The sequence below is a fragment of the Catharus ustulatus genome, chromosome 2 (genome assembly GCF_009819885.2).
Source record: "Catharus ustulatus isolate bCatUst1 chromosome 2, bCatUst1.pri.v2, whole genome shotgun sequence".
NCBI classification, from domain to species: domain Eukaryota; kingdom Metazoa; phylum Chordata; class Aves; order Passeriformes; family Turdidae; genus Catharus; species Catharus ustulatus.
In genome coordinates this window covers 68856281-68882574 of record NC_046222.1, presented here as the reverse complement: position 1 = coordinate 68882574, position 26294 = coordinate 68856281, and the positions used below count along the sequence as shown (strand labels likewise).

The 26294-nt window shown below is 39.3% G+C and overlaps 1 protein-coding gene across 8 annotated transcripts in view; it reads left to right on the top strand.

Moving 5' to 3' along the window:
- The first annotated feature begins 2189 nt into the window (after positions 1 to 2189).
- The window catches only part of PCDH9 (protocadherin 9), an 836069-nt gene continuing 811964 nt past the window's right edge, over positions 2190 to 26294 (top strand). For all 8 annotated transcript variants that reach the window (XM_033052274.1, XM_033052272.1, XM_033052273.1 and 5 more), the window contains exons 1-3: positions 2190 to 2250; positions 2418 to 2855; positions 4093 to 7262. In XM_033052274.1, coding sequence (XP_032908165.1) covers positions 4227 to 7262 — 3036 coding nt within the window. In that variant the 5' untranslated portion in view covers positions 2190 to 2250; positions 2418 to 2855; positions 4093 to 4226. The remainder of the gene's footprint in view (positions 2251 to 2417; positions 2856 to 4092; positions 7263 to 26294) is intronic.

The following is a 26294-nucleotide window of genomic DNA, read 5'->3' as shown; positions in this document are numbered from 1 at the left end:
AGTCCAACAGACACTAGTTCACTGGTTTTGGGTTTTTTTTTCTCTTTCTAACTTTTCATGAGTCTAACCCTGTGTACATGAGAAGAGCTCATTTATGAGCATGTGCTAATCGGTTCTGACTACAGGTTTAAGTCATCCCTGAACAAACAGAAAACTATTCAGCTTAGCAATAAAGTTAAATAATTATTACCAGGCTATGTGATGTGACTACAATGTGACATTGAAATGACTATGGTGTGATTAGAATAAGAATGTTATATGCCTGTGATGTTACTAGAATGAGGCTATAAAACGTCTGTGATGCCATACTGCTGTGATATGACTAGTGTCAGGAAAAATGTGGGTATTATTAATGCATACATAAACATGCCGTATTTCAGAAGCAGACTGCATTACACAGAATGCTAGCAGTTCTAATTATCTCCTTTATTAATGGTTGTTCTGCTTTGTATTTTAAAAGACAAAAGAACTGCATACTTAATTCATTCACAGAATTCTTTTTCTAAGTGGTTTGGCAGTAAGGTTGCTCCTTCATGTCACTTGCTTGACTTTCAGCGCTGGAGCTCTAGCCATCCTTCTTGTATTACATAATGAACATTTTTCTTAAACTATTATTAGATCCAGTTCTGTTTTCTAACGTTACTTGATGTCATCAAAGCTGGGATCAGTTTTTTTTTTCTGTGTCTATCTGTAACACGAATATTTTGTACACAACTACAAAGCACAGCAAAACTCAGTGTTTAATCTTTACGCATCATGGGATTACAGGATGTGCAGTGCTCACATACAGTGTCTGCATCCATGTGACTTGCAAGGTATGTACATTTATCAGTATGTAGCACACAATTCCAAGTCATGCAAATTACTGACCTCTGAGAGGTACAAGCAGTTTCCACCATTTGTTAACAGTGCATCCTATGTCAGATACATGTCGGAGTCTAAAAGCCTGCATCTGAAAATGTAAAATCCTCAAGGTAGAACTCAAATCTTTAACTCACCAATACTATACACTGAAAATGTGCAAACGAGAGAGTACCACATACAGAAAAAGTCAAATGCTGATGTTGTCTTTGTTTTTTTTCTATGCATATATATTTGAAAGGCTTAACCAGAAGCAGCAGTCAGCGTGGCTGGCTGGGCTTACTAAATTGGATAGGTTCTATCATACAGCTTGCAAGTTCAAGCTGAGAAAAGATAGCAATAAAAGCATAGTCAAATAAAGGTTCATTCATGCTTCAGAAAACGTTGAAAAAGGCACTACATATAATGCACTATAGATAATGCACTATAATCATCTTCTTGTCACACTTTTGAGGTCACTCATATCATAATACATTGGCATTTTATTACAGTGTCTTCCAGGCATGTGATGCTTCTTTGTGGCTAGCTGGATAATTTACCTGTGTCATTTATGGGGAAAGCGAAACGATCACTTTTATTATTTATCAAACCACAGACAGGAGGAATCTTTTCCAGTTCAATGTTTAAGCAGACAAAACCCAAACCAGCAGAGTAGCTCTCTCCCTCCCTTGGCGAGTGTCTCGGCTGACCCTTCGGGAAGGGGAAGGAGAAAGGTGTGCAGGCGTAAATGGGAGCCGAGACAGGGCTGGAGTCAGAGCAGCCTGAATTATAGATGAAAGGGCATGTATTAAATATAAGGCCGAACCGGGCGAAGGCGGGCCGGGGCAGGCGCTTCCCTCCGAACCTGCGCGGCGCCGGGTGCCAGCCCCGCGCCCACCGCAGCGCTCCGCGCCGGGCCCGACCCGCACACCGGCGGTCGCGCTGCCCCGCGCAAGCGACACCGAGCACGCACCGAGGCATCCCCGGCCCCCCCAAAACCTCAAACCACACCACCAACGCAAACGCACACCAAGCCCTTATTTCCCGATTACCCCTCCGCTACGCGCAAACCCGCCGCTGTTTTCCGCCCCGCGGAGCGCCAGCCCGCCCTCGCTCCGGGCGGCCGCGACACCCGCGCACTCCCGCCAGTCTCGGCCGCGCGTCCCCGCGCCCCTCGCCCCTGGCCGTGCCTCCGCGCGGCGCGCAGCCCCCTCCGCGCGGCCGGGCGGGGAGCGACGTGCCCGGCGGCCAATGCCGCGGCCGCGCTCCGCCAGCCACCGCCCCCGCCGGCGCGGGCCAATGCGGTGCTGCGGGAGGGGTGGCCTCGCACCGCTCCCACCCTCCCTCTGGGCTTATTGAGAGTTATATCAAGAATTTCAGTTCAGAGAGAGAGAGGGAGAAGGAGAGAGCGTATGTGAGGGAGAGAGGCTGGGCGGGAGGGAGGGAAGGCGGGAGGGAGGAGGGAAACAGCCGCCGCTTCCTCCCGTCACTAAAGCAATAACCTATTAGGATTTTTTTTTTTAATTTTTTTTAAATTTTTTTTTTTTTTTTTTTTTTTTGGGCAACTGTCACCCCAGAGCTAAAGAGGGAGAAGCACCGCCAGACCAACTCTTGCCATTTCCAGTCAGAAGTTGCAGACTTCATGTAGCTGCCTCTGCTCTGCCGAGAGAGGGACGGGAATGGTGTGCAGTGCAGAGTGGAAAATACCCCCGCTCTAAGAAGTGCACCGGATTTTTTCTCTTGCTGTTTGTTTGGGTTGTTGCGTGCACGTTAGGCACCCAAAGGATCGCCGCTTCATAGGAATGAAACGTGGAGAGGATGACTAACGACAGAACTGTGAATTTGTTCCCTGGAGTTGCTAATTTGCCACCCTGAAGCAACACATATCTCGAGGAGGAAGCGTTTGGCTGCTGCTGATTTCTCCAAAACTGGTGGTTTACCAGATGCATTGTGCTCTATCTGCTGGAACAGATCATTGCTTAGCTGCAGCAGATCGTCAAAGGTAGACAACTAACGTAAGTGCAAAGTTACCCTTACACTGAGATGCATTTCCATTAAAGAAAAAAAAAAAAAAAAAAAAAAAAAAAAGCCAACACGCAGTATATTTATCTAAGGAAAGAATCAGTGTTTGGGATTCAGTTGATATTGGTGGGAAAGGCTCACCTACTCGCTGTCTCTGCATCCCTACCTGCATTACTCTGCTGGAAGTAATCACAGGCATCAGTTACCGTGCAGCTTAATGCAGATAAGATTAGTGCTTAGGGCTGCCTAGTTCCGTCAGACTGTAGGTGCTGGCAGCCTTGCACCCCGATAATTCGCGGTTAGCAGTGCATGCAAACAGAAGTCTGTCAGTCGCTTTTCTTTTTTTTTTTTTTTTTTTTCTTTTTTTCCTTCCTCCTGCATTATTAGTCTGCAGTATTTATATGTGGCAGCTGCTAATATCATCCTGAAGGGAGATTAGTGTCAACGGGGAAAGGCTGCACCTTTTTTTCCTCCTCATGTCATCAGAAAATGTATATTTCCCCCATGTGTAAACATGCTCCCTGCTTCTAAGTTACATTTGGAATTTCCAGCCTCCTGATTTAGACTGTGTTTAAAAACAAGTAAAGTTTTAGGTTATTAAACAGAAGGAGAAGTATCCAACATCTGGAGAAGAAACACTGAGCTGAGAGTGTAAGAAACTGTAAGTCCTGTTATTGTCTCATCAGTTAACAGGGATGTGAAGTAGCCAGTGACGACTGCTGCAGCAGCAGCATGTCCGGGTGGTTATTTCCCAGTACGATAGCTACAGAGGGGCATGCAAAGCACAGCGAGCAGAGGAGAATCTGGTTAGCAAGAGCTAAAAAATACGTATGGAAGCAAACAGCAAATTACATTTGGCAGCTGACATAGCAGTTAGAATCCAGAAGTAGTCCGGGAAGGTTTTTTTACTTGCACCAAATGTCTGGGTGGAGGAGGGTAGAGTGGGAATGCACGTTATGGATTTCACGGTGTACCAAGAAATTATTCAGAAACTACATGTTGAAACAGTAGCTACCTTTAATCCTGCAAGTAGTTCTTTTCATTCGTGCTCTGAGCAAATGCACCCGATGGGATATTGGTGCATTTGTCCGGAGGGCTTGCTTGTAAAAGGGAGCAGTAGGAAAATGTACTGCTGGAAGCGTGCATTGCAAAAACAAGTAGTAGTTGGAGATTGTGGATTTATCATGCCTTAAAAAACAATAATGCTGTTCTGTGTGGTTGTGTTGACAGTGGTGTCTCCAAATAAGAAATGAGATGTAATGCATCCTGCAGTCCATGCATGCCTCCTCTTGCAAATCACGCATCATTCCTCTCTGGAAACCTTTAAGTCCTAAAATCCGTGAAAAGAGAATAAAAACATTATCATGGACCTGAGGGATTTTTACCTGTTGGCTGCTTTGATTGCCTGTCTAAGGCTGGATTCTGCTATAGCTCAAGAACTTATTTACACTATTAGAGAGGAACTGCCTGAAAACGTGCCCATAGGGAACATACCAAAGGACCTGAACATTTCTCATATCAATGCTGCCACAGGGACCAGTGCCAGCCTTGTCTATAGACTGGTGTCTAAAGCAGGGGATGCACCTCTGGTCAAAGTGTCCAGTAACACGGGGGAAATCTTTACAACATCTAACAGAATAGACAGAGAAAAACTGTGTGCTGGAGCTTCCTATGCAGAAGAAAATGAGTGTTTCTTTGAACTTGAAGTGGTGATTCTCCCTAATGACTTTTTTAGGTTGATCAAAATTAAAATCATTGTAAAAGATACTAATGACAATGCGCCTATGTTTCCATCCCCTGTCATCAATATCTCCATCCCAGAAAACACTCTGATCAACAGTCGCTTTCCAATCCCATCAGCAACAGATCCTGACACAGGTTTCAATGGTGTGCAGCACTATGAGTTGTTAAATGGGCAGAGTGTCTTTGGACTGGATATTGTAGAAACTCCAGAAGGGGAGAAATGGCCTCAGCTGATTGTGCAGCAGAATTTGGACAGAGAGCAAAAGGACACCTACGTGATGAAAATCAAAGTGGAGGATGGAGGTACCCCCCAGAAATCCAGCACAGCTATCCTGCAAGTCACAGTAAGTGATGTCAATGATAACAGGCCAGTCTTTAAAGAGAGTCAAGTAGAGGTTCATATACCAGAGAATGCCCCTGTAGGCACCTCTGTAATTCAGCTTCATGCTACAGATGCTGATATAGGAAGCAATGCAGAAATCAGATATATTTTTGGTGCCCAAGTCGCCCCTGCAACCAAAAGATTTTTTGCTTTAAACAACACCACAGGGCTGATTACAGTTCAGAGGTCCTTAGATCGAGAAGAGACTGCTATTCACAAAGTGACAGTGCTGGCTAGTGATGGTAGCTCTACACCAGCCCGGGCAACTGTCACCATCAATGTCACTGATGTAAACGATAACCCTCCTAACATAGACCTCAGGTACATAATAAGTCCCATCAATGGCACAGTGTACTTATCTGAGAAAGATCCCATCAATACAAAGATTGCACTAATTACAGTTTCAGATAAGGACACTGATGTGAATGGCAAAGTGATCTGTTTCATTGAGAGAGAGGTCCCCTTCCACTTGAAAGCAGTTTACGACAACCAGTATTTGTTAGAGACCTCTTCCTTGTTGGACTATGAGGGCACCAAAGAATTCAGCTTTAAAATTGTGGCTTCTGATTCTGGCAAGCCCAGTTTGAACCAGACTGCCCTGGTAAGAGTTAAGCTGGAGGATGAAAATGACAACCCTCCGATTTTCAGCCAGCCTGTAATTGAGCTGTCAGTTTCTGAAAACAACCGACGTGGTCTATACTTAACAACTATTAGTGCCACAGATGAAGACAGTGGGAAAAATGCAGACATTGTTTATCAGCTTGGTCCTAATGCCTCCTTTTTCGATCTGGATCGAAAGACAGGAGTTTTGACAGCCTCCAGAGTTTTTGACAGAGAAGAGCAGGAACGTTTCATTTTCACTGTTACAGCCCGAGACAACGGCACCCCTCCTTTGCAGAGTCAAGCAGCTGTAATTGTTACTGTGTTGGACGAGAATGACAACAGTCCCAAATTTACTCATAATCATTTCCAGTTTTTCGTATCAGAGAACTTACCAAAGTATAGCACAGTGGGGGTGATCACAGTGACTGATGCAGATGCTGGGGAGAATAAAGCAGTGACCCTCTCCATCCTGAATGACAATGAGAACTTTGTGCTGGATCCATACTCTGGAGTTATAAAGTCCAACGTTTCTTTTGATCGAGAACAGCAGAGTTCTTACACCTTTGATGTTAAGGCAGTGGATGGAGGGCAACCTCCTCGCTCTTCTACAGCAAAAGTGACAATAAACGTGATGGATGTTAATGATAACAGTCCTGTTGTCATCTACCCACCTTCTAATACTTCTTTTAAGCTAGTGCCACTCTCAGCAATTCCAGGATCGGTGGTAGCCGAAGTCTTTGCTGTGGATATAGACACTGGCATGAACGCTGAACTGAAGTACACGATTGTAAGCGGCAATAACAAAGGTTTGTTTCGGATTGATCCAGTGACAGGTAATATCACTCTGGAAGAAAAACCAACTCCTAATGATGTGGGGCTGCATCGCTTAGTTGTCAACATAAGTGATTTGGGTTATCCCAAATCCCTGCATACTCTTGTGCTTGTATTTCTATATGTAAATGATACTGCTGGAAATGCCTCCTATATTTATGACCTGATACGCAGGACTATGGAAACACCTTTGGATCGGAACATAGGGGACAGTAGCCAACCCTACCAAAATGAGGACTATCTCACAATCATGATCGCTATTGTGGCGGGTGCCATGGTTGTCATAGTGGTGATATTTGTCACGGTTCTTGTTCGCTGTCGGCATGCTTCCAGATTCAAAGCTGCCCAGAGGAGCAAGCAAGGTGCTGAGTGGATGTCTCCCAATCAGGAAAACAAGCAAAACAAGAAAAAGAAAAGGAAGAAAAGGAAATCTCCAAAGAGCTCCCTTTTGAACTTTGTGACCATTGAGGAGTCCAAACCTGATGATGCAGTTCATGAACCTATCAACGGGACAATAAGCCTTCCAGCAGAGCTGGAGGAGCAAAGTATAGGAAGATTTGATTGGGGCACAGCACCACCATCAACCTTTAAGCCTAACAGTCCTGATCTTGCCAAGCATTACAAATCTGCCTCTCCGCAGTCTGCTTTTCATCTCAAACCTGACACTCCAGTTTCAGTGAAAAAGCACCATGTGATTCAGGAACTCCCGTTGGACAACACCTTTGTTGGTGGTTGTGACACCCTTTCCAAACGCTCTTCCACTAGTTCAGATCACTTCAGTGCCTCAGAGTGCAGTTCCCAAGGAGGCTTCAAGACAAAGGGCCCCTTACACACCAGACAGGTAAACGAGCACTTTTACTGGTCTATAAGTACTGCATACAAGTGCCCGATCAACCAGTATTAAAAGTGCCACTGTGTTGTGGGTTTGTTTTTTTTTTTCCGGGCTTTTTTTTTTTTTGTTTCATTCTAATTTAATTTAGTTAACATTATGGGGGGAACAAAAAAAACTCAAACCAGACACCAAAAACAAGAACAAACAAACAAAAGCTTTGACCTCTATCATTTAGTGGGGCTTAACCATTAACCATGTGTTTGCAAAATGCCTCTGATACTTTTGGTTTTAAAGAATTTTGATTGTTAGAGGACTGTTATGCCTCTGTGCATGGGCATATACATGTGCATAAACAAAGCTAAAATAAAAAAATAAACACTTTTTTTTTTTTTCTCCCCAGTATTTAACTGTCCCATTGTAAAACTTACTGAAGAGCTGTTTCCCTATGTGATAAATTTTAGTCAGAAATTTGACTGTTTCAAGGTTGAAGGGATCTTTACATTGTTTCAAATTTCAAAGTGAGTTGGCTTGAATTTCTTTTCCAGTTCAAACTGATTTGGAACCTGGCTAAGGTAGTGTTACTAAAAGAGTTAATTTTTTTTTTCCCTAACAAAGACAGCCAAATTTCCAAGCTACTACATCAGTGAAGCACGTGGTTTATTGGTAGGATTTAACTAAGCCATATGTAAGTCTTCCTCTTGTTTGAGTTCAACTTGATTTTGTTGTAATAGATGAAAGTTGGTATCACATAGACGGTCTGCTGCATATTTTAAAGAATGGCCAAAGCATACTTTTGGAAGGAATGCGTTCTCTGAATACATCTGAATTATGCAGGAAAAAGAAAAAAAGTCAGTCCATTGTAAATATTTTCTCATCTTAGTAATGCGTAAGTGATCTGACATATCTCATTTTAAACTGTGAAACACGCCATATGAAGAGGGATTAGGAGGCTGAAAGACTCATATTTCAACCAAATCCAGCATTAGGTTTTGTTATTTTTTTTTTCCTTAGGTCTAATAATTCCTTGCTAATAAAGATTTAAATGCGGTGCTGTCTTAATTCATTTTACGGGCGCTCGTCGGCGGGCGCCGCGGGAGCGCGCGCGCGCGCGGCCCGTAGATGGCGCCAAGGCACCGCGCGGCGCGCGCTGGCCCCGCGCCAGCGCTGCGGCGGCTGAGGGGACTGGGGCGCGCGGGGAGGCCGGGCCGGGCCGGGCCGGCATTCCAGCCGGGAGCGCCGCCTGGTCCCGGCCGGCCAGGCCGGCATTCCAGCCCGGAGCGCCGCCTCGTCCCGGCCGGCCGGGCTCCCGCGGGGCCGGGCCGCTCCCACCCTGCTCCCTGCCCACCGAGGCTCGGCCGGTCGTTGGAGTCGCGTCCCTGTTCCTTGCGGGCGCAATACCCTCCGAGTGATGGTGGTTTGTCTGAGTTGATCAGGGATATGGATCCTAGGGAGCCACGCGAGACACATTTAGGCTTGTCTTTGCGAAGCGATTTTGACGGTAGCCAAGTTTAGGACAAAGTCGTCCTCTTGCTGCTGCGTTAGCCTTATCTGAGATGAATGTGCCGTTCCCAGAAGTGTGTCTTGACTTTGCGTGTCTGTGAGGTGTCACACTGACAAGATGCTAAGAATAAAACAAGCGCTTTGGAGGCAGTTCTGCTAAAGTAGCTGCTCTGACACAGCTCCTTCTTACGAGACACTGAAAACCCCAGGGAAGAGTGTCACAAACCCCTAAGCTGTCTTAGGGGCTTTAAAGAAGGGTCTGTTCCCCAAGCCATCTCACAGCGTCGTACACACACTGTCAGAGCAAGTAAAAAAAATATTAAAAAAAAAAAAAATTATAGAAGATCTCTGCATAGTCTGTGCTTACTTGTCTGAAGTTTTCCCCTCAGTTTTAGTTGCAAAATGCAATTCCCCCCAAACCATGTATTCCTTTTCTGTTTTGAGGTTATTTTAATTTAGGTGTTAATTAGCTTTCCAAACTGTATCAGAAAACTCAGACTTAACTCCCCACAGTATCTAGAGGCAGTTGGGACACCCAGAATTTTTTTACATGACAGAATGTGTAAGCTCTGCATGGTGAAATTGAACATAAGGGGGGAAAAACTCCCACACTCGTACAGAAACAACCGGTGGTATTTCCAGAGTTACCTGTGTTCATTACATTAAATACACTGGTCTCCATTTAATACTACATGTAATTATAACTATATATACACCTGATTCAAATTTCACTGAGGTTTTAGTGTATCCTTTTTGAAGTCAGCAGATACTCATGATTTGGATTGCTCCCTGAAAAAGCTGTATTATTATATGTAAATGAAAATACAACTCTTGCTTAGGCAGACAGTTGCCTAATCTGAGTTTGTATATTTTTATTCTGTGGGGAACGATATAGTGTCTTTTTGGGTTTTTTTCTCCCAATGATGAGTGCTACAGGAGGTAGTATTTTTATGCTTCCTTGTCAATTTTTGGCTGGACTAGTATAACCATAAATGGTAGTAATCATGAGCAATCTTTCTATTCTTCTGTCTGTAATTCCTAAAATTAGGATGTATCTTTGCTAATATGCACTGGCACAGGAGTGAAATACACCATCACAAGTCTTTTTTAAAAAAAATTGTGATAGAGTATGGCCTTTCAGCAAAGTATTCAGATTAAAGATCTTATTGAACAGTAGTGTGCTAATGCCACAGCATGAGAAAAAAAATTTTTACAAATTCCTTTAGGAAGAGTTACTTAGTTCTGTGCCATTGTACTGTTTTCTTCAGGTTAAACATTACTAATTTCTCTGCATCTAATGTTGAGTTAGGTTACATATATGTATTCAGTAACTTGGTGTGTTTTGTAAAGAACATGGGAATTGTTGTGGATGATGTTAAGATAGGGAAAGATGAAATACAGGATAAATACATATCTAAGAAATACCAGCATCCTCCACCTTTACTTACAGTTTCTTTTAGTTCAAGGTAAATGTACACACAGTGTGTCTTGCAGATACATTAATATTAGCAAAGAGCTGAGACCTAAGTCAGTGCTTGGACTTCATTCAAGTGAAATCCTGATACATTTGATGGCATGTAGCCCTAGAAATCTGTTAGAACTGGGTCTTAAATCAAAAAGCTTTTAGAATTTAAAATATATTATTCAACTTAAAAATTCTTAGGTTTTTGGGGAATTTTGTGGGGTTTTTTAGGGTTTTTTTTGGTGGGCAATTTCTGTGCAATCATAAATAAATTTAGTGGAAATTCTGTGGTTAAGTTTTTGCATGTGACTTTGAATTGTACAGACTGATGTTTCACAAGTACCCAGTATGAAAACCAAAGCCTCCTTCAAGTGCCTATCTTGCAGTAAACCTGGTGGATGCTCTGAAAAGAGCATTTTTGAATACTTGAACTTGGGATTGTTCTAAATGCTAATTCACATAATTAGGAGTATGGAAAGGATGTTGCACACCACCAGCTTATATAGCTAAGCTTCCAAAATCAGTGTTATGACTCATAAAGAATACTGAAATCTATGCAGACTTCTCAATCAGTGTTCTTTTCAGTATTTGATTGAACTTTAAAATGCGCTTCAAATTAGTAAGTCATTACACCAAACAGCTACATAGAAATACAGCAGAAGACAACATGTTGCATTCTTCTATGTGAAAGATCTCTTTTGAAAAGCAAATAAACAGACAAAAACTTCTACTCAATGTCATTAGATTAACAATAGATTAAATAATAAAAGAAATTAAGTCCAATTTACTGTGGTTATCCCAATTTTAAATTATAACAACTTCATTTAATCAGATTTAAAGCACAGCAGTGACAAGTAACACAGGTTTAAAAATATGTATCAGTATAGGTTATGGGCAAAACCTTCAGTCTTCATTCGTAATGAAAATGCATTTAGGCATGTGCTTAACTTTCATTTAACATGGTAAAACTGAAGCAGATCCTTAAAGTCCAAGTGACGTGAGATGTTGTCTTCAAGAAGAAGTCATAAGCACACTATAAGCACTTTTCTGAATCAAAATGATAATTTAGAAGTTTTGGAAACATGCACAGTTCTAGAAGATTCAGGAAAGTTTAGTATATGCTAACACTGTCCTTGTATTTCTGTGCTCTAGTGGCAGAAATTAAGGATTTGGGGCTTGAATTACACATGAACTACATTCCATACTAAAGTATATTTTTAATCTTATATTCAATAACATAAGCTCTGTGGAGATTACTTTGTTCCTTTTTCAGCCAATGGACTTCTTTCCTGATCAAGGAACAAGTATCCAGGCTCCTGCTGATCAATGCACATCACTTAAGCTTTATGTGGCAAATCTAATTGATGTTATCTTACTCTGGATGTAAGTTTGGAGTTTATGTAAGAGAAAAGAAAAGCTGAAAACATTAATGACTCTTAATTTGATACGCTGAGAGTGGCAATTTCAAGGTGCATAAGTTGATGGAAATCTGCATTGGAACAGCAGTGCAGAGCTTACGTCACCTGCAAATATTAAAATTCTGTAACCATAGCATTCCACAATTCTGCGTGCAGTATTATTTTTAGTGGCCTTGTTTTATCACTTAGTATAAATGAAAGATACATCCATTCTTTGGTATGCTTAGCTTGGTTTATATGTTAGCATGGATTTTAGTCTTGGGTGAGGACTAGTCATCTGGAAAAGTGTCTGCATGTAAAATTCAATTGTTTTCTAGTTCTGTATATATTTGTATATCTATACTAAAATATTAGAAATTGTGATAATGTACACTGTATTTTTTCTATTGTTGTATAACTGAAAAATAGGTTAACAGATTTTGCTGAAATGTCTAAAGAAATTCATCTTTGAGCTGAGACCAAGCATGGAAGATTTCAGCTGAAAAGAAGAATTTTTCAGAAAGTTAAGAGCATGTGAAAACTGAGACTTATAATGGATTTCTGAACATAACCCTAAGCTATAATACCATTTTCAATAGTGACGGGTAGACATGCTAAACTAGAGTAGGGAACATTTTGTGTATACAGATCAGACAGTAAAAGCTTAGTAATCTTCATTTCTCTTTAAATGTTTCCTGTGCAAAAGATTTTTTATGAGAATCAGTGGAGTCTCATCTGTCCCGAATATCCAAAGCCAAAGTTTCACATGTGCTAAGAAATTTGTGCCACACACGTGAGTGAGAACTAGATCTTGAGAGTTTTATGCTATTGCAATTTTGTGATAATGTTCTTTTGTATATAGGAACAAGGGAGAATCCTTTTAGTTTCCATTTCAGATTCTCACTTCTAAAGTATCTCTTCTTCTAGCACAGCAAAACCATATCAGCCACACTTTATTGACAGCAATTTTATTCTAGCTAGAGGCTTACAGTAAGCTGTTTATTGCTGTTCCCTAACGCAGTTGACAGCAATTGGGGAATTAATTTTCTTACCCCTGATGTGCTTTCTTGGGTATAAACAACAGATGTTAAAGATATGAAAACTGTGACCCATTTGCATTCAGCAACTCTTTATGGGAACAGTATACCTGTCTGAAGTGCAGGTTTCAAGTCCTGAGTAATTTTCTCCATCAATTCTAGGATTCTTACTTTTGCAGTATTGTTTATCTTGCCCAATACTGTCCAAGGGCCAGTTGCATAATGCCTATGGATAGATCCTCATCTAAGCAATTTCTGTTCAAGAATAGCTGGATTCAAGTTAAATTTAGTTCAGGAGATGCTGTATCTTCTTACTCTACCATTTAATTGCATTGAACCTATAGGATTTAACTGACAAAATCGACATATAGTGTTCTGAAAGATCTAACAGGAATTACAGGTGGTACCTGAAATTTTAGTATCACTGCTTTCACAGAGCATCATGGTGGTCTGTAAAATGTATACTCGTAAATTTTTTCAGTTGCTATTAAAGTACAGCCATGTTGCATACATTCTGTAATGTCCATGTATTAATGGAAGAAGAAAATGTACATAGAATAATGTATTATTTTTTCCTTATTTTATTTTTTTGGCTTTCCAGCCTGTCGCATGATGTATGTAAAATTATTTATGCCCATATACTGATGAGGGCTCTTAATCAGTTCATTTCTGGTTTACATGAGATAACATTCCATTGAGTGGAAAGATTTATCAGACTGTAGATAAGAGATGAACGGATGGTATCATCTGCTTCATTACTGAAGTGTGGAGGGAGAAGAGTATCTTTTGTTCATTTCTATCTTTTAGAAAGACATTTGCTGCATGAGGGCCTTCAGCATCTTACCTAACTGAGATTTTAAGTGCTAGTCTAGACACAAAATGCATGTTAACCATTCCCTTATAATTAAAACACTATACAAAAAAAAAAGTTCCTCCTAATGGAATTGCAATAATTTTCTTGTGATGGATTATTTTCTAGTGAGCTTTAAACTCCCTCTTGAAGCAAAAAGAGCTGTTTCGGGCAGAAGATACCTTAAATGGATACTACTACTTTTTCATTGGTTGTGAAATTATAAAAATTTGAAAGAAGAAAAAATAAATTGTTTTTAGCATCAGTATTGTTGTAGCCACACATATCCATGTGTATGTTGTTCCTCGGTCCATGGGGTTTCAGAAAAACATAAGGGCAGCTATAATTTTGGCACAAAATTCATGTTAATCTTTCTAAAAGTATCTGGACTTTCAAATCTTGGATTGATTTGGCTTTCATTCCCAATTTAATTTTTGGGTTTTGTGTTTAGTGTGAATTATATGTGATAATACAGAAAAAGGCAGTTAAAAATCTGATTTGTAATCATACTGAGGTGTCTAACTTGTACCAATCTCAAAAGTTACCCATTCTTCGGTTCTTTTTTCTTTTGCTACAACTGGGGGTGGGGAGGTGAGATTTGTTTTAAAGTCTTGGCATGGGTTGTCCTGCATCTTCAGATGCACAGAGAGAAATATTTGTAATTCTTCATTTGTCAGGATTTTTTTGGTGTGTAGAATGTGTAGTTTACTATGACCTGATTAAATGTCCGCTGAACTTTTTGTGCACAAATATTAATATTATTGCTTGAAAGTTGGTCTGGAAAATGCACACTTCCTGTTACAAGAGGACTATAAAGCTGCTTTTTCTAGAACAACGGTTCATCATTTGAAGCTGAATCCAAACTGGGATAAATCTGCTGGTTTATTCCATCTACAGCTCTTTCCAATGTTAACTTCTTTATAAAAATAATAGAATGATATTGAGATAATATTTCCAAAATCTAAAAAATATGTAAAATTAATCAGGAATTAAGTGAATTAAAACTCCTTTTATTTTGATCTGAATTTGATAAAAGGGGAAAGATCAGCAGTCAGATTTTTCTTTCTTCCTTTATTTCCACTCCCCAGGTTTGCAGAAAGGCAGAGTTTTTAAATGGCAAACTCTCCCCAGTCCAGAAACTGAAATCAGATATTCTCACTGGCTGATAGGTGAAAGAAAATCGCTACTGATAGTGATTTATAAAACATTTTGTAGCCTGAAACTGATATTTGTTCATTTGCCCTCATTCCTTCCAGTGAAATTATCAGATGCTTCATTTGTAGTTTTGTAGGATCTTCTTAGCACCTCATGTGTTACTAACTAGTAAGAAAAATCTCTTATTGGTTTTCTTTAACATTAAAAAGTGTTAAATATCTACCTGTACAATATTTTTCATCAAATGAAATAATTTAGCCTATCCCTTGTAAGGTCATACAGCCTTTAAAACAGCCTTTAAAAGCCTTTAAGAGGAAGACCATTGCAGCGTGCTTCAATTAGAAATGGTATTTTGCTATTCTTCCCCCCTCTTGATTGGCAGCCAGCAGTAGTAGCTCTTGAATGACTAAGCCTACTGGATGCAGATATCTGTCTCCTTCAAAACATATAAAGTTAAGGAAACAATAGTCTTTCTGATGTAAAGGTTCTCTAGGATACATATGTTTCTACATATGAATTATGTAGCTGCTCTGCTGAACTTCATGGTGGAATGCTTTGACCACTGAGTCTGTCTTCTCTTACCAAAGATTTTTTGGAAGAGTGTCTTCACTTTCACTTCAATAAAAGCTTGATTTTACAGGAAGGGGTCCAGGAGGTCCAGAGAATGGTGCAGACTAATGAATTTAAAGAGAACACCTCCTTTGAGTGTTGACAGGATGCACGGCTTGAAGGGGAATATTTAACTTTTGTTTTTACTAGCATCCTATTCAGTGAAATAGATTTTGGGAATATTGTTGTTATTCCAGTCTCTCTTCTGAGAGCATGTAATGAATCTATCTGAACATCATGATTACTTCAGGTGCCCAGCTTCTTGTGATGGATCCAGCCTTATTTCTCTAAGTGATGTTCACAGAAAGTATGATTTGTACAGTTTTCACACACTACACAGCTGGTAGTGCCTGCACACACTTTTTGCATCTTATGACACTATGGTGGGATTCATCTTGTCTGACTTCTAAATCTATAACAAATCTAATCTGTTTCAGTGGGTCTGTGATTTACCCCACCCTGAAGAAAATATGGTGCTTTACGCTGGTTGTCAAAGCTGAGCAACGCAGCTTGGTGAGATGCATCCTGCGTCTAGGGAAGACTAAAATTTGAAAGATCCATATTTTTCACTTTCCTAGTAAAGAGCATTATTTCTCACTGAGGTTAAGAGAAAGGTTTTAAGGTTATGTATTTCTTTAAGTGAAGGTGTTATTTGAATAGTGCGTATGGGCACAAAAATGTATGTGCACAGTTGCCTTTGGGAAAGTCTCCGTTAGATTATTACTCAAATTCAAAGGCTTCCAAATTATCAGGAAGAGCCTTACTGACTTTTTATTGAATTGTTATCTAGCCATCAGCTATCTGTTTTAGCAAGATGGTGCAATGAAACATCAGTTATTTTGTTTTGGTGCTGTTCTGAGTATTTCTGGTTTTCCGCAGCATTGCACATTGCTTGGTACCTTGTTCTGTGAACCTTAGTACAGACCATTCACATTCTAGTGTAAAAATGTTCTTTTACCTATCTGGTAAAAGGTATGTGTCTATAGCAGTAGGAATTTTCAGTCAGTTGTCAAACTGTTTCACTTTCACCATTGCAAAAATACAGGTCAAAATATCAGTGACATGCTAGTGTTACAGCTAAGAGAATTTGAAATTGCCTTCAGTTTGTGACAACAGTTCTCTGAAACATGGATGCTATTGAAGCCTGCAGCATGCAGAGCAGCAGGAGGTAGGCTGTGTACCACTTACAAAGCCCTAGTCATCTCCCGTGTTTTTAACTACTTCCAGAGAAATAAGAAACAAACAAAACCAACAAAACCGCCAACCAAACAACACCAACCAAACTACAACTGTCACCACCCCCCCATCCCCCACCCCCCCCAAATTAAATATGCGTCTACTAAGGATAGTAAACGTTGCCTGTTAAAATTTACTCTCTCTACTGTACAGGAAATGGACTTTGCCATTTGAGATTTCATCAGTTTCATTGCAGAAAACTGTTACATCTGTCAAACATTTCAGTTTGAAATGAACGCCTGTTTTTTTGCCTTTGTATGCAACAAGAGCACCAGGTTGTCAGTCAACAGAAGTACAAAATGAGACAGGATAGGTGATCCACTGCTGTAACTGGCATTTTATTTTTATTTTGCATCTTTTTTCTTTCTCAAATTTAAAAATGGCGATATTTTTCTATAGTGGGGTAACACATGAGAAATGTGGGTGTAGTGAAGGGAGGTTGCTGCAATCCTGTTAGTCTTGGCTTCTAATGCCCGTTCTGTTGAGCATATTGGTACAGTTTGGGAAGTCTGGGTGGACAGTGGAACTGTTAGTGATTATCTGTATGAATTATGTAAATATCCCTCCTACATAAATGATATGAAAGCATGAATAAGACTAAAATACATTTAATTTTGTTATTCTTCATTCTTGGTGTAGTATTAATGCATTGCAATAAACTTCATTCAGCCCAATAATAAGCCTCAGGCAGGACCACTTCTGGGTGGGCTGTGTAGGCTATCAAACTGCCTCTGGGCAAAGCAGGGTCCAGAATCTTCAGCAAATAATTTGAATCTTGTAACATTCTTGGGGTTTTGATCTGCTTCCCTGAGTACAAATCGAACTTTTGTTTTCTTAATGTGATTTTTCAGATTCTGGACTAAGAAATGGACAAAAGATGTTTTTTGAGAGGTTTGAGAAACTGATGCACTTCTGTGGTTTTGTCATGTGTCTGTTGACAACATCCCCACTGAGCATGCCTGGATTTCAATATCACTCAACTTTGCTGAATCTAGGCTTTGGCCTTCTTCTATTCTTTAGCAGTTGATTAAGAAATATTCTAATCTGTTATAGAGTACCAAGAAACTAATGGCTTATGAAGTATTTTAGTCTTCAAGTTTCCACTATAAATGATATGAAAAACAGTGTCATTTAGCTGATGCTTAAACACATCTCCTTCTTTTGTAAGATACTGTCTCTGTCCTTTCATGTTTCTCTTTTTATTCTCTTCTTTTATTCTCCAAGCATGCTTATTTTTGTAAAACATATTCATGCACATACCAGAAATCTGAGTTTCCCCCCTCAAATATATATTATCACAGTGCAGATGTGGCACATTTTATGTACAATCTGTTGTTCTACACCCAACTCATAATCACACATTGCTTGTGTCCACATAAAGACTTCTAATGAACCATACTCTTTAAGATTCAAGGATTTGAAACATTTGGAAGCATATCTGGATAGCAACATAACATGGGAATCCATCCTATATGTGTTGTAGTTAAAACAAGTAGGCAAAATAATTATTTCATACGTTTTATTTGCTTATTCTTTTCTTTTTATGAGATAATTTATACTTTTCTCATATATGGCATAACGCATTCACAATTTGTAATAGATGTGCTATCTCACAGACTTATGATAGAAAATTGATTCTGAAAACAAGAACAAAAAATGTACATCTCAAAGCAGAAGAGTGGAGATTGCAACCCAGTAACTAGATAGTGCTTCTTGAATTCAGCAATTTAAAAGGGAGATTGGGAGGAGAGATGAAAACATTCATGTATCTTTACATTTCAAAATGGTTTAAAGATGACTGAACTTGTAGGAAAACTTATTCTTTAATAAGAAAGCTGGCAGTGCTGCTGTGATGTACAGATTGTCAGTGATCCTTGAGTCTACTTCTTCAAAGCAGTTTGCTGAGCACTTTTCAGTAGAGCAGTTTCATTCAGTGCCTGCTGAAGCTTTATAGATGGTGCAGATCACCTCCAGACAAAGTACTTCTCGTTGTCATCTATGGTATTTATCTGTCAAAAGTATGTCACAGAAGTAATTCCCGATTTTAGAGCTTTCATTCTTTGGATCAGTGGTGACCACATTAAAAAACGCTCTGCATTCACTGTCTCACACTTGGTATTATTTAACATTTTCAAGTCCTAGTGCTAAATACCAGCTTTAGTTATATTCAGCATTGTGGAAATTCATTTCAGTAAGCCTCTAGCTACTGAAAAGTCTTATATCTTACATCCTGCTGTCCTCAGTAAAGATAGTTGGGGGTCAGGAGAGCCCTCTGCACTGTCTGCTCCTGCTTGCTACTGCTGATGACATTTGGCATCTGATAGGGATGCTGTGATAGCACCTTCAATTAAAAGCCATAGGCAACAAGCATAGCAAAGACAATCCTTAAGATTGCTTAACATTATGCCATCACCTCAACTTGAATAAAACCAGCATGAGAATAAATTGCCTGTGTTAGCTTAATTGTGATCTTCACCGAGGCGCTACCCATGAGACCTTAGACCCAGCAGTGGGAGTATCAGGGGCTAGAGATAAATGCAAGTGGGAGTATCAGGCTTTTTCTGAGATTGCGTAAATTTATCATATTTCCGTTAGAAAACATTGACACTATTTTATTCCGGTTTTAAAGCCTTAAGCTTTTGCTGCCTGTTTTGGGTTTTCATTACTTTTGTGTCTATACAGTTACACAGATAATGAAAAACAGAAAAAAAAATCCCTGCATATTTCCGCATGTAACACTGCTCTACAACTGTATACCACCTCATTAGTTTTTTCAGTATCAGAGATAAGTTAGCATTCTGTCATGAAATCTGAACTGCCACCACATCTTGCTGAAGCTTATAAGCCATGCCATAGTAACTTTCACAAAGCGCATTAACTCTTGCAACAGAATATTCAGTCTTGTAAACACAAAGAAATCATCTGACTCTACCTATCTGTGAAACCAATTTGTTTGACATTTTCTCCTGTAAATTTTGCTGCTCTTAGACATCTTTTGAAATATAAAGGGAGAAATTTCAGTTTTGTCTTTTTCTGCACAATGCAATTGACTGAGGTAGACTTAACCTCATTTACATTTGGACCATGCTGTACACTCATTACTCTTTGAACATGATGTGCCTTTTTCTCATTTTTTAAAGATTCTATCTTCACTGAAAAAAAAAAAAGAAAAAAAAAGTGTTTTATATCAAGATTGCTGTTGTGAGGTATCTGCCTAAATGTAAAATCCTTGTGGAGACAAGAAAGAGGTATTTTGTACCTTACTGTAGCTGCTCAAGGTCAACCTGGAACAATTCACTTGGGGTTGGTCTCTACTGGCACTGTACACGTGAATCTACATACCTTATCATTAGAAGGTCTTTTTACTGCCTTACATACTTCAGTGTGAAATCATGCTACACTGTCTTGCAGTGAGGTGCCTTTGACAATATGAATTATGTGTGTACTTACTCTGGGTCCTTTAACACTTCTCAAGTAATGCCAAGTGGGTCTGTCCTACTGCCTGGCAAAACCATACAATTTGGTCCTGTGGTTGAACTAAACTCCTTGGACTTTCACATATAATACTGATGATATTAGCAGAGGCACCTGTAAGTGTTCCTGACAGGTTTTTATCACCATCTGGTGCAATTCCAATGCATTTTCATACATCTTCAATGTTGGTGTTACTGTTCTGCGAACTATGCTTGATAGCCAGTGATTGCAGCTGCATGCTATGGCTATAACTCAGTCACCCCCCTAAGGAGGAGCAATATGAACTACCAAAATCAAACATTAATTCAGCACAGGCCATTGCATTGTGATGGTGATGGTATAGGTGTGCCTGTACTCTATTTTCACTGAAGTAAACCATAGTATTTTATGGGAATATATTTTATAGGATCAGAATAAAACATTTCATTCATGTTGGGTGTCTAGTCCATGTTGGCAATAAATGAGTTAACTAGGAACACATGTCAGTTCCTTTGCAAGTGAGGGAAGCAGTCCCTGGGCATGAGTTGCCTTCTTGGAGTTTTTTGTCCAGTAGCTTGAGTCTGCCTGCTCCTAAGAATGCACTTCTCTGTGTATATCTTCCACCTTTTAAAAAGTTTCTCCAGAAACTGTCCATAGGTTAGGGGTTCATATCTCTTAAAATGTTCCTTTGTGTGTCTCATCTCTTTATTTTTGAGCTAATCTTAATGACTTTTTTTGATATTTTTTCTGAGCCTTTCTAGGTAATTTGCTTGCCTCATATACTGCACAGGTGTTCCACCCATCCTCTCATTTTTAATATACTTTTATAAGCATTATTTTTCCCCATCAACCTACCTACAAGACCACATATTCCATACAGTCAGTAGTTAACTCAGTGTGAGACATTTTCCATTCACCTGTGATACCTGCTGGCTGCTGCTTCCAATTATGCCATATGCTGGAAAGGCAAGCTGTTGAAGTATTGGAGTGAACATTGTAATCAAACTAGTTAAGAAGTAGCAGTGTGTCTCATAAAGGGTTCTGGACAATGTCTGACTTCTGCCATAAGCAAAATACTGACAAGTCCTGCTTTGTTTTGCTGCTTTTTCAGGTGGCAGAGAGCTAGACATACATTCATTATATTGTAAAATCATAACCTTCGAGATCTTGCTGAATCTGCCCTACAGCTATTTATCACATGATTACAGGGAATGAAAATAACATTCTTCCTTCTACTAGGAATATGTTGCTAACCTTGGGGCAAGATAGTGCATAATTTTATGTGTGCCTAGTCTTGCTGTTATATATAGACTGTTTTGAGATGAATCAGTGTTACCATTTCCCAGAATTTAGCACTAGAGCTTTAGCAGAGCCAAGGAGATTTCATATACTTAGGCTCTTGGCTGCAATAGTGACCAGGGATCTCAAGTCTGAATCACATGTATATTAATGCCATTTTATAGTCATGGACAAAGGCCAAAAAGATGCTAATATCATTTACTCCCAAGTTAATTTTTTTTTTTTTAGGTTAGGGCTGCATATAACTCTACTTACTCTAAGTAAAAGCTATCTGAACCCAATTCTTATTTTATATTCATTAATTTCCTATTTGTGAAATGACAACTGTTTCCCTGATGGTTTTGCTTGTAATCAAGAGTTGAATATGTCTCCTCGTGTTTCTGCCATAATCCCTCTTTCTTCCTCCCACAAAGAGGCTGAAGGAGATGCAAAGATCTGTAACATTTTTTTCTTTAATGTGGCACCCATCCTTCTCTTGCAGCTTCTTGAGTAATAGCTGGGTTTAAACAAGAAGCAGTAATTCACTTTAAATAGCAAGAATTACGGAAGCTGAAGCTCAGTCACTTTTCACAATTACCACTTTAACCACTGAGCTGCCAAGTTGCCACTTTTATAAATGTAGCTCTACTATAACTGTGTACCAAATACACAGTTCTGACTTTTGAGTTCCTCTGTTTGCAGGGTGATATACAGGGAGTAGTTTTAAGTACAGTAATTTCACGATTACAAGCCTCACTGAGTATAAGCTGCACTTCCGGGGTGTCGGCAATGTTGAGGTCTTTGTCCATATATAAGACGCACCGGACTGTAAGCCGCACTTTCATTCGCAGCGTGGATCCGTGTGCAACTTTCACGAAGTTGCCAATTAGTAACAGAATTGCGGGAATGCAGCATTTACTGGCTCAGCCCTGCTCAGGGCGGCCGCCAGGGAGCGGCCTCAGCCCCACTTGCTGCTGCCACTGGGAGGCAGGGGAGTGGTGTGCCCAGTCGGTGCCACCGGGAAGAGGGAGAGGGGTGTGCCTGGCCGCTGCCGCCGGGAGGAGGGAGAGGGGCGTGCCCGGCTGGTGCCACCGCCGCGCCCCCCGGGGCCAGGCAGCGCTGCCGCTGCGCCGCCACTGCCCCGCTGCCCAGGGCCGCTGCTGGATCGGACTTCGTGGTTGGGAAATTTCCAAAATTTGTTCATATATAAGCCACTCCTGAATGTACGCCGCACTTCCGGTTTGGGAGCAAAATTGTAGTCAAAATGGTGCAGCTTATAATCGTGAAATTACTGTACATTGATATAATCTCTCATACTACATAGACACTTTCTGGCATGGCCCACTTTTGAGTTACTTATCCATATAGACAACATTTTTTAGTATTGTCTAAAGATAAACATTTCTGAAAAAAAGAAATCCAAGCTATGTAAATTGAGTTTCAGGTTTTAGTATCTGTGATACATACTAAGAACAGCAGGACAACATGAAATTAACAGAAAAAGACTGAGGTGGATACTGATGAAAACAGTTGAATATGCAAATCAGACTACATCCACTGTTTTAAGAAATTAAGTACTTCTGAGTGTAGTTGTTATGGTAGCCTGTGTCCTTAACAGGAACTTGTATAGTTATAAAATAGATGTTATTTTCTAATCACAGGGGAAAAAAATTAACACAATTCTATTCCATGGATCTGTGATATTTTTTAGTTTAACACAACGGTAAAATGCCCTGTACTTAATCCAAACCTACTGGAGCTTCAGATTATACTGTTCCAACTTGCTGTGTGAATTTTCTTCAGAGGATTCCTAGTTGATTAAAGTGTGATAAACACTGACATCAGGAGGAGAGAAGTTTGGTTTTATTATCCTCTGTATTGAGTTAGCTGTCCCAAAATATAGGTATAAAAGCGGCAGTTGACTTTTTCAGACATAGCTGAGGCAAACATAATGATTTTAAATTCTGCAGAATATATGTCGGCAAAGTGCCCATTTATTTTATTGAGAATTTTGCCTGATTAAGAACTGTTTCCCCCTTATCTCTGAGTTTCTTGGACAAACTGTGTTGACTCTGATCCAGTAAAGTAGAGCAAGCTTCTTAATCTGGCACATTAAATAAAAGCTCTGCTGGGAGAGGAATGCAGCATTTTGTCTTTGCATTTCAATTGAGTTGAAACTTCTTATTTTAAGCTCAGGCTGTGAGAATCATCTTTAAGTAATATAACATCATATACAAAATCAGGTGATAGATGCTTGGAATGAATACAAGTGTATGACGGGGCACATCTTTCCTGTTAATAAAAACAAAAATAAGTAGTTACAGCGTTCAGACTTATTCAGTTCCGTCAAGCAATACTGTTTTGACTTCAGCACTCCTGCTGTTTGGAGTCATGGACCTTTCTTTTTACACAGACAGGGTATTATCCTAATCTGCATGCTGGGAAAAAGTCCAGTTGAGAGTAGCTGAAATTCTGAAAGAAGTTTCACTTTTGACCACATCCCAGCTTTGAATCAAGATTGCTAATGTAGGAAGGATTGCTACTTCTAGAGTTGTGAAGATGGTCTTTCTCCCCTCCTTAAGAGCCTCTTTCTCAAAACCTTTTTCCTCACATTTTGCTTCCTCTTCTTTGTGAAAATTGCTCATATATCTGCCAGTGTAATATTGAAAAGAGTTTCACTTTTTATTTCTAAAAACAAATTATTTTTTTTCCACTTGTGCTGACTTCAAGCTCTGCCAAAAATCTGAATAGAAATCAGCAATTGTTCTGTAATTCTTTAAGCAATTACACACACTGTGGTTCAAAATGCTGCAAAACTTCAGCAAGAAAAATCTGGCACAAATCATAAACAAGTAACTGATGCAAGTACTAAAATACATATTTTTTATTTTAATACATATAAATTATGAAACACAAATGCATTGTCAGTAACTCCATGAGTGATCTTGTTTATCAATTTATCACATGTTGAATGAAAAGAGGCTGCATGTACATTGGATGCTGGTAAGCTAATACTCAATTTGATATACAGAAGTACTTGTTAAGAAGCTTATCAAAACAATATGGTGGGTTTAGACTAACATCATACCAGAAGGTCCATCCTTCAGTTCTCTGAATCATAAGAAGAAACAGATTGTTTCAAACAGAAGATGAGAAATAACGTAATCTAACCAATCTGCACTTTGTTGGAGTCAGCATAGGATGGCTGAGGTTACTTACTTGTTCTGAGCTAATGTATTTATTTGACAGAATACTGAAAAACTGATCATTTTAATTGGGAATATTTTTTCATGAAAAGCTAAAATCTTGGTAGGTTCAACTGGGTCTTTATAGGTGGGTAGTTGCATAATGCTCCTCAGAGTCAACCAGCAGGGTGAACCAGTTGATGGCATCAGCCCTCACTTGGGAACTACAATATTTAAGGCATCGCTGGAAAAAGTAGGTGCTTACTTCCTTCACAGTTTTTATTGCTTCCCCTAAAGATTTCTGTCCACAATTCATCTTGAACTTAGAAGTCCCTGAAGTTTTTTCTTCTGGGGCTTGGGAACTGCCATTTTTTAGAAATCTATTGATTAAAATTTTGAAAGCCCCTGCTTTTTACCTTTTTTTTTTTTTTTTTTTTTTTTTTTTTTACTGATGCTACAGGCTTAGCTTTTCGGCTTCTTTAAGGTACTTTGACTTCTCTTCCTACTTTCTTCCTACATAACCAAATGTAGCAAAAGTATTCTTACTCTTCTCTCTTACCTTGACTGCAGGTCTACTTTTATTTTTCCATCTTTGCATTATTTCCCAGGAGAAAGTGCAAATAAACCCGTGAAGTAACCATTATATGTTAGGAAGTGAATCATATATCTGTTGCATGTTACTGGTTTGTGCCGTTTTATCAACAACCAGTATTAAATATGTAAACCTAATTAGTGTATTTTGGGGTTGGTGTTTTAAAATAGAAAGATTTCCAGTACCCCAAAACAATGCATTTAATTATGTATCAATGACAGCTCTTTCAAGCAGAACAGACAAAAATACGTACGTGATATATTGTTGCATAGCTCCTGAAAAATAAAATTAAAAAAAATTATTTATAGTGGCACACATAAAAGTATATATATAATTGTTTATATACTTTTAGATGTTTTAGAACACAGAAATATCAATATTGCTCTTTCAGTTAAGGGTAAACTAAGGTATAGAGAAATAAAATCATATAGGTTACACTCAAAGCAAATGGCAGAACATTGATTAAAAACTAAGTATGTACTATGCAGAAGAATATATATATTCTTATATAGAAAAATAAAATTGAATTAAAGTGTTGATGTGTTAATGGAGGAAAACATAGCCATTTTAGAAATCTGGGATGCCAGTACCACATCAGCAGCTATTTGCATAGTATTGTCAGGGACAACTGTTTTGTAGACAATCCAGTGAATCAGAACTGTTTGATTAATCAAATCAAGTCTCTGTTGTAGCAATGGAGAGGGGTTATGTCTGCTGGCAATCTGATTTGAAATCAAATGTTTATGGATTAATGAACACAAATCAATTGCGTCTAAGCCCCTTTTCAAGCAAAATCTTAGGTCTTTGGAAATGAAGCTAAGTAGGGAATGATTAGCCTGGTCTGATAGCGCAAGTGAGAATTTATCCCCTCAAAATACACTCTTTACAATTAAATGAAATCCAAACAATTAAAAGGAGCCAAAACAAAGCAAAGAACTAAATTTGCAAGTCATGTTTGCTGTTTTATTAACATATGGTAATGCAAGCAATCTGTAATCATGGTTACATTGCATTCTAATTGAACAATAAACTTAACAGAGCTATTCCATATCAGCTGAGGATCTGTCCTACAATCTGTGTTTTAAAAAGCAGTCCAGACCTTACTTCCAGGTGACCCTTGCACTTCAATGTATTAAAAAAAAAGAGAATCCTTTTTTCTTAGCAGTAGTTGCTCATTAAATGATCTTTAAAAATTGTGAACAATGTGCATATTTTAAAAGGAAGTGTGTAATCCATTCGAGCATAAAAGAAAGTTCTTCTGCTTTTATAGGAATTGACTCAGAAATA